This window comes from Daucus carota, chromosome 7, assembly GCF_001625215.2.
Source record: "Daucus carota subsp. sativus chromosome 7, DH1 v3.0, whole genome shotgun sequence".
Classification (NCBI taxonomy): Eukaryota; Viridiplantae; Streptophyta; class Magnoliopsida; order Apiales; family Apiaceae; genus Daucus; species Daucus carota.
Window position 1 is genome coordinate 2,872,820 of NC_030387.2, and position 12,070 is coordinate 2,884,889.

Sequence of the window (12,070 nt, forward strand, 5' to 3'; positions counted from 1 at the left end):
ACACGAAAGCTCATGCAAATTTACTCTCTGAGAACAGACAAAAGAAGGATATACATAATAATTCAACTGCGGATGAGTCGCAGGCAACTTTCCAAAACAAGTTAATTAAAGGCACAAGCTCAAAATTTATATTAGTGCTTTACGTGGCAATTCTTGAACTAGTTCAAAGATAATTACGGCCTCAAAGCCTCTCGAAAGAGGGTTAAAACTTAAAACCTCCTACTCAAGTAGAAAGCAGCAAAATCTTTGTCACAAATATTCCTCAAATGTCTAAACACTAGGATCAAGTAGGCTTGGATTTACTAAAAGCTTGGGAGCTGTGAAAGACATTCATTCCACCCAAAAGAAGAGATAAGAGTTACTACAGAATTGTTTTCTTATAACCCCGAGATAGGATTTCGTCACCAAACTAACTCAAAGGAAAACAATTAATGGATAATATCAGGGTGGTTGACTAAGCTCGCAGTAAGGAACCTATTTCTAAGGAAAAAAACAAAATGGGAGAAGAAAACAAGCAGTTAACTTGAGAGGATCAAATGACTGGCATGATAAAGGCTGGTTTGAGTTGATATGCCTTAATTCAAGTGGCCTCTGCATAATTTAGAAAAAGCCCTGCCTCGACCCGTGGGAGTACGCATTGTACTAAGTTCGATGATCAAACAGTGATATCATTCTAGGTCTTATCAACAGTGCTGCTCTAAAATGAGGATAAAGTAGATAGGTTTGATTTGGTTTATCAAACAATGACAACAGTGACAAAAAAACAATTAAAAATAAAACACGGATACACTGGTATTTCTATAGATTGCTAGAACTATACAATAATTAAATGTTTTAATAAATACAAGGAACACATATTATTACCTTGTGTGGACAACTCTCAAGACTCAAACACTTTCTTACTGGGGACTCAGACAAAAAGTGTCCAACATGGACACGTGTCCAAGTGTCAGACTCGACAATATTTTCAAAACACATACATGTTTAAAATCATATTGCCTAAAAAAAGTGTTTGCATGTCCATATCCATGTCTGAGTCACCATGGGTATTGAAGGCAATATGAAGAGTCGGGCTGACAGAGCTCAAACATCAAAAATATTAATAATACTGTAATTAGCATAACAGTAGTCAACTGGGTTATCCAGCTAACAATTTGTGATCCTCTCAAAACTCTTATAATTAGGGTTGTATACGATCACATGTTAGTAACCTGTATGAATAGTTGAGGTTAAGTATTACTTTTCTTCGACCCAGATGTTGGTTTTTGAATCACTCATTTGATTGAAAAATCTGAAGCTTCTCAGACAAAGTAATGGAAGACCCTTGAACAACACTGCTTCTAAGGTTTCTCAATTAAGCCACCCAATCCCCCCCTACATTCTTTTTTCCCCAAACCAACCCCGTTACGCTGCAGGAATTTATTTGCACTCCCCATTCCCCATTTTGCAGGGGGAACTTGCCCCATCTGGGGCAGTCTAGCTTCTAGTTACTAAAGTCTACAATTTAATTTTATTTGGGAATATTGTGAAAGAAAGATCTGTATCAAGAAAATTACACGGCCGATATTCCATTCATGATCAGATTATTCTAAATAACAAAATTTCAGATAAATGTGTTATCAGATGGTGACCTGATGACATCAAAGGAGGAGAATATATGAATCACGTTACATAACCAGGGTGCAAGGTCAATGCTTTGTTTATTCTATATCAGATGACATTCAACATTGGTTACCAGCAACAGTATGTATTTATGTAATGACAGTTGGGGCGGATCGTCCAGTAAATTCTTGCATCTTTGACAATTTAAGAGCAACATCAACCTGTAATTTATAGGGAAGGTTATACACAAAGAAACTACAGGAGTCTTTGCTTAAGGTTAATATGGGGAAGGCTTAAGTTACTAACCAGAGGAGCGAGTGCTTCTGAAGAATCCCTTCCAATCTTAGATGAATCTTGTTCATATTGCTCAATATAAAGACGAATAGTAGCACCCTCAGAACCAGTTCCAGATAGACGGAAAACCTGCAAATGCAATTTTACATATTTATATTATTTAAACAATTTTTAACAAACTAGACAAACATAAAAGCAAGGGTTATCTGAGTGATGAAAGATTGAAGGGAACTATACCAAACGTGATCCATCTTCAAACAGATATCTAATACCCTGATGCTTAGAGATAGAACCATCCACAGGATCTTTGTATTCGAATTCATCAGCATTGGCAACATTTGACACATCGGACCGTATTTCTTTAACGATTCTATTCACAGACAATAAATTAAAATCAAGTCAATTGATCGTATTGCCTTGAAAAATTAAAGGCATTTCCTGTTATCATGAATATTTTATAATTTCGTAATCTCTTTATCACTACTTAATCTTATTTAAGCACAGTAACAACACTACTACATCTATAAGGAATATTGGTGAATATTTTCAAGAATATTAAGTGTACAAGGCCCAAGTTAAAACCAATCCTTGAGTGGAGACACTAAAATGATTGTTTCCACGCAACTGTTTTCTTTGTTCCTTTACCATAGTTGGGAAGAGTGTTGACCACTTACAAAAGGTTCTCTGGCCTTTGAGCTGCACACTTCATCCTTTATCTATAGTCTTATGGGTTTGAACAGGAAGTTCACATGTTATAATCTTTTAGGTACTCTCAAAGAGAGACACGGCATTCAATCAGTGGAGAGCAATAGAAAAGCATATCAGGATGCCGTAAAGAAATTTAAAGCAGAGGATAATATGAAGATCTCAATTACTGGCTTATTAAAAAAATGCTGAAATTTCTGAAACTGTGAAGGCAAAGACTATGAGTCAACATTTGAGTTATTCATACGAACTAAAAAAAATTCAGAATGCCAGAGACATGAAACTCCCCTACACATATTTTATCAGAGATATACAACACAAAAGCAAACCATACTTCATAAAAACAAATAATAATATCAATTTCTAGATATAATAAATATGTAAATTTCAAAAAAAAGAAGTACTTGTTAACATCGCCGAGAGAAGATTGCAGTTTGACCAAGTACGCCATTAATTCCTTTGCTGCACCTGCATCAACATTCTTAAAATGGCCAAGTATTTAGAATCACAAACTTAATCAACTATGCAGTTACATATATGTTTTTGCTTGACCAAATATTATATAAACCTCATAATCATATCGTGTATAATAGTGTCGTCCATAGGTTGCCCAATGCTGGCGCACAATGTCTTCAACAGTCACAAGTTTTCCCCCGCCAAGATTCTCTTTATTCTTGTAAGCGATGATAGATAACCACGCCAGAACAGCCCATATGCCGTCTTTCTCACGTATATGATCCGAGCCTATCAAATGTAGAACAGATATGTTTAACTTGAACAGCACACGGCGACTTTCATGAAGATAATGTATTGAACTATCTTGTGTTTTACAGTAAATAACAGAATACAGATGCTTACCAGTTCCAAAACTTTCTTCACCACAAACTGAACACATGCCAGCATCCATCAAGTTGCCAAAAAACTTCCATCCAGTGGGCACCTTACATGAGTAGGAGTGGTATCATTAATAGTGGCAAAGAAGAAATAGTTCGACTATAAACAAAATTTAACATTTGTTCAGTATGCACCTCAAAAAACTTCAAGTTCAAATTTTTGGCTACAACATCAAGAGCAGCTGACGTAGGCATACTCCTGCCAAACAATAATGATATCTGACATTCAGGATTGCAAATTTAAATTTAAGTGATAGACAAAATACTCTTAAGATTAATTAATTAGTCCTAGTTAAGAAAAAAAGTGTTCTAGATCAATTTAAATTTCAGTAACATTGTAACAAGTACATAGTGTTTAGAAACATTATAAATTTATATAAAATGTACAGTGACTGTCAATGAATAGTGAACCACAAGGTATACGCAAGAAGATAAATACAATTTCGAAAACAGAAGTAGCAAAACGGAAGTGCTCAAAACCTGGCAACGCCTTTAAGACCAGCTGAGAAGTAAGGTATGGATTGGACTGCATTTGCAGCAATAATAGCAACGGAGTCAGATGGTGTCACGAAAAACCTGACATTACACAAGTAGAATTGAGAATCGAACACATCATGAGTTGTAAACAAATGTGCAGTGATATGCTACCTTTTACCAAGGACCATGTTACGATCTGCATCACCATCAGCGGCGGCACCGAATTCTGGGGGCTCCTGTTCAGCCTGTGATTTACCCAATCCCATACGTGCTACCAACTCCTTTGCATAGGTAAGATTGGGATCTGGGTGTCCTCCGCCAAAGTCCTCCTATTCGCACAATTCAAATACAAGTAAGAGGACAAACTATAACTCTAGGTGCCAAACTGAATTCTAAATCATATAAAAAACTGCATAATATATAAACATAGAAACAACCTTTGGCACGCAGTTCAACAATGAGCTTTCCTGTGCACCCAGTTCTTCGACAAATATACGCTTAGCATAAGCACCAGCAACTCCATGCAGTGCATCATAACTAAAGAATGAGTAATAGATAATAATTAAAAAACTTCAATTAATTTAGGACCCAATACATAACCAACTGCCCAAGGTAGAAGAAACATAAAGAAATTGTGCATTCTCCACATTATTTACAACCAAGTTGCTGGCCACCTACCAAAATGAGAATTGGGGAGACGCAATCAACTTCTGGATAGACTGGAAATCAAATATTGACCTGAATATTAGTAACAACGCAATTTTGTTAGGGATATATATTCCTGAAGACTATAACACGTACATTTATAGCAAAAGCAGGGAAGAGACCAAATAACATACTTCATCAATTTCACATAATCACTAGCTGAGTCAAATACATCCACATCAAACTGACCATCAGGACCCTCAAAGTTTGTTATACCAGTTACAGAGATATCCACCTAGAGTAGACATAATCACTGTAAGTTATTCATGTATCATGTATGCAAATACAGAAATCTAAGAACAAACAGACACAAATTACGAAGGTGATACATCTGGAAGGCCTTCAGCGATCAAGTACTCCTTTATCGTTTTTGTATTTTCATATATTTTGTCTGTGATTCCTTCAGGCGCAGGTCCACCATTTTCCATGTTGTATTTAATTCCAAAGTCCTGTAGAAGTAAGTATATGAATGGGTTTAGGAATCCAGTTCTGGTGTCTGGCATATGAAAAATGAAAAAGTATACAATGTGCTGTCACTTGTCATTACTTCTAAAATGATTATGTAATTGCTTTATCAGTTTACTTGTAAGTATAAACAACCATCTCATTAATTATAATTTTTTTGGCAAAATTGGCCTCATCAAATCTGTCTGCAAGGGCATGTCAAATGTATTCATACTGGTAGGTGGTTTCTTCTAAATCAAATGACTAAGATTTAAAACTATACAAGTTCTTTTATTCGAGCAACTCACAGATAAAGCGTATATAGCTATAGCTATTGCTTTAGTTGTTTTAGTATGGCAACCCAAGAAAAGAAATTTAATTTAAAAGTTGTGATGTAAACCTCTTGGATTTTGGATGCAGACTAAACAACCAATTACCTTGGCTATTACGAGCTACAGTTAGGACAAGACAGAATGGGACAACAAGCGAAGACAAAGGAACAGGTCTTTTAAGCAGTTTTGTGAAAGACTTGTACTCAAACTAGAAGACATTTCAATGAGTCAAGAATCTATATGAGAGTATATTATGTATATGTTATATATACATAATCTCGATAATGAAACTATTTGGTAACTCCTATTTTCACTCACATAATGTCATAGCTAAACTGTTTTTCAAACTCGGTCTATATAAGCTATTTACATGGCGTTGAAAAATATCAGATTCTGTTTTTTACACATCTGTTATATCACGGACTCTTTTTAATTTAAATGTTTAAACAGATATCGTACATAAACTAACACAAAGTTCACATATTGTTTAAATTGCACGTTATAGGGATTAAAACAATATTAACGTTAAATTCATTTTTGAATGTTGCTATGTAGTATAGTATAGTATAGTATAGTATGCTTTCTGTTCTCATTAATGAGAATATCTTTACAACTCTGAGCTCCCTTGATATCATACAATTTTCATAACACTAACATATCCAGATTATACACACGCGCATTTATTCTTGTTATAGTTGATTTGTAATGTACAGGGTGTTATAGTTGATTTGTAATGTACAGGGTGTCATAGTTGAGTTGGAACATACAGATTTTTATACTTGTAATTTATTCTGGTTCATCGTAGTCAATGACTTGAAAAAATCTCAACTGCATTGAAGTTCAGTGGTAGATTACTCATAAAACAAAAGAGGTTGTTCGCCTAAAGAATCATAGGTGTTTCATCAGGACCGAGAGTGTTCAGTTAAGGGTTGCTTCATATTGTATTCGGCTTACTAAAAGGTTCTAATAAGAACATTTCTATGACCCACGTTGGTGTAAGGACATGGATGTAGGCCATAGACACAGAAGTCGAACCAGAAGAAAAGTTCTGGTGTTCTGCACTCATAATTTCATTGCATTGCTGCGTGTTTATATTACAGTAATTGCATATTATTATAAACTGTTGCGCTCATCTGTCAGGAAACCGCTGAAGTAGCAGTCTATAGTAAAATGAGTAGGGATGCAAAGAATCACTGATATTGTTGAGTCTTAGAGCGTGTTTGTCCCAGCTTAAAGCTGGGACTTAAAGTTGTTTCCAGCTTTAAGCTGAAAAATGTCTGTTTGTGTAATAAGTCAGAAGCCGGCTTAAAGTCAGAAATAAGCCATAAGCTGACTTAAAGCCAGAAGTTAGTTTGAGGTACTTTTTTCAATGACTTAATTTTTTTAAACTTCTTCTTTGATAAAAATTACCCATAAGTCATAAGTTACTCATAAATCACTTATATTTTTATTATTATATTTTTAATAACTCATAAGTCATTTATAAGTCAAAATTACCCAAACAGACATTTTAAGCTGTCAGCTTATCAGATAAGTCACATTAAGTCATAAGCCACGTTAAGTCATAAGTCATAAGCTCGGCCAAACGAGCTCTTAATGTGTAAATTATTATTGTATAATAGTCACACTTAAACTTAAAAAGCTAAAACTGATAAAATCAATTTAAAACTTAAAAGCTATATAAATTTTTTTATATATATTTCAAACAATAATGAAATTAAATAAGAAAACAAGAAATGGAAAAACAAAAGATGATTTCTTCATTTATATCTATATAGGTATTAACCAAATGCTTCTTATGTATACCGGGTGTATGTATTGGATATTCCATGATGTATACGGGATGTATGCATATGTGATGGTCCTGATGGATTTGTTGGTTTCTAGTTTTATTATTAACTTGGTTTCTATTAGATTAAAACCATATATATATATGCACACATGGGTAACACACGTTTGTACGCACGACAATGAGATATACAACGCGAAAAAACACACAGAGAAGAGGCTATACACTAACTGAGCCTGGAGGTGAAGGTTCTTATCTTGTGGCCCCCCACCCAAGCCCAATCTTTTTTTTCCATAGCAAAAACCATTCAAGTTCTTAACTAAAACCCCTATCTCTTCAAATTCAGGTTGGGCCCAGTACCAAAAAATCCATGGGTACCAGAATTGATAAATTGCTGATTGACTTTTCCCGAAACACACTAGTCGTCGACTTGATAACAATGACAACAATAAAAAAGATATTTGAGCTTCTTAATATTCATTCATTAGAAGGTTGAATATGTTCTTGGTTTTTGTTACCCTAAATTAAAAAGTGCAAATATGATAGAACATACCTCATTCGGACCACCTGGGTTGTGGCTTGCAGTTAATATGAATGATCCTGATGCCTTGGATCCCTGTTTTAACACAAAATGTAAATCTGAATATATCTATATCTGAAATTTTCCGAGAAGGAACAACACTAAAGAAAGAGTGAATATAAACAACTGAAGCAAGCTAACTTACATCAGCCCCAACCCTTTCTCGTATTACAGCTGATACGGCAGGAGTGGATAGCAGTCCATTTTGACCAACCCAGACACGTCTTACTCCATTTGCAGCTGCCATTTTGATTATTATCTGCCATTTTTGAAGGCAGTAATTGTGCAAAGTTGTCCCATAAGAATCAGACCAAATATGTAAAAACATATTAATACCAATATATATTTTAAAATTATTATATTTGGGCTTGAAAGATAAAGTACCTGGATAGCATCTTTTGAGTAGTAGCGGCCATCACCAGAAACAACAAGTGTAGCACCTATCAAGCAAGACATTTGAAAACTGAATGACTAAACATGCAAGAATGTCTACACACCTTTTCTGCTTTTCATGAATATTTAAGCAAGAACGGCCATTGTCCTCAGAATGTATAGTACAGTAGATAAAAGTTAAAAATAGTAATACATAAAGGTCACAACTTTTAAGGATGAAAGACAAGTCGAACAAGCATTTCGTTCCACAAAATGTCTACCAACTTTATAATGAATCCTGCATGGCAGACATCAATAGTACGATACTGATTTACCATAGGTCAAATCTGAATTGACTTTATTTTAACTCCTCATGCTAGGGAGGAATGCAACAAAACACATTTAATATGAAGTTGAATCTTCTACCTTTGACTTTCTCTGCTGACAGGGCATTGAAGGTAGACTGAACAAAATTATGCAAGTAATGAGGTTGTGTGAATACTTTCACCTGAAAAATTGATCAGCCAAATATATATGTCAACATATATCAATATAGAAATAATCACAAAATCTGAATCAGCAAGCACATAAACCTGAATATCCTGCCATTAAGAAATGTAAGAAAATAAATGCTTCTTAATGGTAGAGATTTTAAGTGGCGCAGTAGCTTGTGTAGTTTAAGGAACCATTTAGGTGCCGTTGAATCATGGAAATTCAAGCTCCCTTTAATGAGAATGGGACTGAAACTCTACTGCATTTTGGTATTGAAATCCATTTCCATTTTCATCAAAGATACATTGCACTTAAACTCGAAAGCGTTACACCAACGCACTAGAAACGATCACCCAATTGTATTGATATAAATCCAAAAGCACAACAAGCGAACAGCTCCAAATCAACCATAACTTACATCCTCTGCTTTACAACCAACTTCTCAATCAACAACTCAATCCAACACAAGTACATAAATAAGAAATCGGTAAAAGCTCATGCATACACACAAAAACCACATCACTAATTTGATACGATATAAAAACACTACAGTTTAATAACTAACCGACTAAAATCATGTAATCACACAAATTGATACACATACAGCTGATCTACATGAACTGCTTCAACCACTAATCAGATCTGCCAAACACCGACAATTTCCGTACATAATTACAAAATCATACATGAATGTCTATAATATGAATGCAACAGTACAGATCCCAATGCAAATCACAATCACTAACATAGATCAGCAAAATTACAACAAAATTTCAAATATTAATCATAAAAATAAAAACAAGTGAAAATTAATATATGTGTGTGTACCTTCTTCCTGAGACCAGAAGTGCCTGGTTTTTGGCCTTCGATTGGCGCAGATTCGACACGCGTTACCTTGAACACCATAGCTTCTGCTCTAAATGAAATCAAATTATGAGATGGTATGAATCAATTGCGCAGCCAAGGAGAGATGCAAATGCAAGTGTTATAATAAACAGATTTATATATACAGCGAGAGAGAGAGAGAGAGAGAGAGAGAGAGAGAGAGAGAGAGTACCTGAAAGGAAGGAATGGCAAAGGAGAGAGAGACGAGTGTGATATTCGGGAGAGAAGAGGTGTTAGTTTGTGATAGCACAGATGTATATATAGTGGTGACTCACAGACTCAGATTTGATTTTGAGAATATAATTTTGGTTTATTCCATCTCTACTTTTTATTTTATTTTGTTATTTATTAAGTGAAGATGAGATGGGAGGATTATTCTGGGCGTTCTCGAACCGCACATAGAAATGGGGGGCATCGCGGTATTTGACAGTAAAGGACACCCGTTTCCGGTCAGATAAAAATGGTAAATTTAAATTTGAATAAAATTTTACGAATTAAAAAAAATTGTAAACATTCATCACTGGAAATCCTCTAAAATTCAATACACATCTTGAGCATCATAATAATACATCATTTATTTAGAATAATATATTTTATCAACAAGCTTGAACAATACTCTCTCGTCCGTTTGAATTCTATACACTTTTCTTTTCGGGATGTCACATTCAATTCTATACATTTCAAAATTTTCCCAAAATAGTAAACTTTTATAATATAAAAATACCACTTACCCACTACTTCCATCTACTTTTCCAAATCTATCAATTAAATATGCATGGGTCCCACCACTTTACCTACTTTTCTTTCTCTTTCTCATTACTTTACACTACTTTATATATTTTTCTTAGTCTCCGTGTCCATTCCAAACGTATACTTCCCTGAGGGACAGAGGAGTAATAATTATTCTAAAAATATAATATAATGAACTTTTAATAGATACAACATCTTACAAATTTTAGATTATTTTAGTTACACATCATAGTCGATTGAAATTTGAAAATGCTTTTAGAGAATCTTGGAACACAAAAGGATTAATTCACGAAATAAATATTTTGTTTATTTCGTTGTGTTGCTACAAACTCAAGAAAGTGTTTTTTGAGTTTTAGTTCTCTCAAGAGTTACAAAATTGTTACTCTCTACTTGCACAATAGGAAGAGAGATGTTTTTCTATTCCCTGTTGATATTGCTGTCAGGAAATCCAAACATTGTTGTCATGCTAAATGAACTTGTTGTCTTCAAAGCTTCCTCCAATGTTGCTGTCAGATATAAACAATTTGTCATGACCTGCAACTAGTTGTCTTTTGTAGCTTCAATTGATAGTAATTTCTCTTTATTCTTGTTGTCATGCCCTTGTACATCCGGAGACTTAAACAATTGAATGAACTTCTTCCAAGTGTACATTTATTACATGACAGTTATTATTGAAACTACTTAGACATACTCTGGCTATAATAGTATGTTTTAATTTGAATAAATAAAGTAAATTATATCAAGTTAGGTTGTCTGCTATCTATCACCCATAAATCCTAACAATCTCCCGAATTTGTTTTTATGCATAATAACAACAAATTCACAATCTAATCATGCTGAAAACTTAACTAACATATATCAGTATAGTTAAAAAAAATTAAAAAGGTAACTTAAGCTGAATCATTAATTAATAGAATATTGCAATTACATGAACAATACCCAGTTTGAATTTGAACATGCTTCTCTAGACTAAGTAGATAGAAAAAATTTGTACTTAGCTCATTCTATTGATTTTCATTTCTGAAACATAACCTAAATCGAAAGAAGATGTGATCTGGGAGCGAGAGAAGAAGACCGGGGAGATTAGGATGTTCGATTTGTGGGGTAATCAAATCAAATAAACCGCTTAATTGAAGGTAATCAATTCGGTATAAGCATTTAAGGCTGTTGGGGAGAGATATAATCTTTGCAATTAAAGGCGCACAAACACAACTTTTTTAAAAAAAAAACAAAGAAATAACATTCATTAACATAAATCCCTAAGGACAGTCTCCACCACATGAGCAGAGGAGATGAAAAAATGATGAAACAGTTTAACAAGCATGGGATTCTAGCTAGGCTCTAAACCACCTTATTTGCTTGTTTCCTTATATATATGTCTAACACAAACACCCGGTAGACCATGTAACAATATCCTGCATTGATCTAAAACATGGCGTACCTCTAACATATTGCTGTGTCCAGTACATAAAGCATTTATTGTGAGCAAAGAATCTGTTTCCGCCACAACCTGCCAGTCCCGATAGCTCTACAACCACGACAGTGCCTCCCGTGCTCCGATACACTCCGCTCAAAAACTGAGGATGGCCTTGGAAGAGTCATGCTCCGTCCCTCGACGAACGCTCCTCCATGATCACGAATTACCATCCCAATCGAAAAAGTGTTGTCTTCTGTTCAGGCTCGTCTTAAACATTTAAAGGGCCATGTGCTATATAAAAAAATTGGATCGATATTATAATATCAAATTTTT

General features: G+C 34.5%; 1 protein-coding gene across 2 annotated transcripts; it reads right to left on the bottom strand.

Annotated features, from left to right (window-relative positions):
• Nucleotides 1-1,539: 1,539 nt before the first annotated feature.
• Nucleotides 1,540-9,891, bottom strand: LOC108196206 (phosphoglucomutase, cytoplasmic). Of its 2 annotated transcripts, none has more exons than XM_017363384.2 (19): nucleotides 9,743-9,891; nucleotides 9,514-9,596; nucleotides 8,620-8,701; nucleotides 8,206-8,261; nucleotides 7,967-8,080; nucleotides 7,795-7,857; nucleotides 5,006-5,125; nucleotides 4,811-4,911; nucleotides 4,650-4,709; nucleotides 4,409-4,508; nucleotides 4,143-4,300; nucleotides 3,975-4,070; nucleotides 3,630-3,693; nucleotides 3,460-3,541; nucleotides 3,170-3,345; nucleotides 3,006-3,082; nucleotides 2,134-2,266; nucleotides 1,909-2,025; nucleotides 1,540-1,823 (listed from the first exon to the last, which is right to left on the bottom strand). In XM_017363384.2, the coding sequence occupies exons 2-19, from the start codon at nucleotides 9,589-9,591 to the stop codon at nucleotides 1,752-1,754; spliced, it is 1,749 nt and encodes a 582-aa protein (XP_017218873.1). In that variant the 5' UTR covers nucleotides 9,592-9,596; nucleotides 9,743-9,891; the 3' UTR covers nucleotides 1,540-1,751. The 2 variants fall into 2 exon arrangements, with proteins under 2 accessions (XP_017218873.1, XP_017218874.1); XM_017363385.2 differs by having other exon boundaries at nucleotides 9,514-9,601; nucleotides 9,743-9,882.
• Between the last annotated feature and the right edge of the window lie 2,179 nt (nucleotides 9,892-12,070).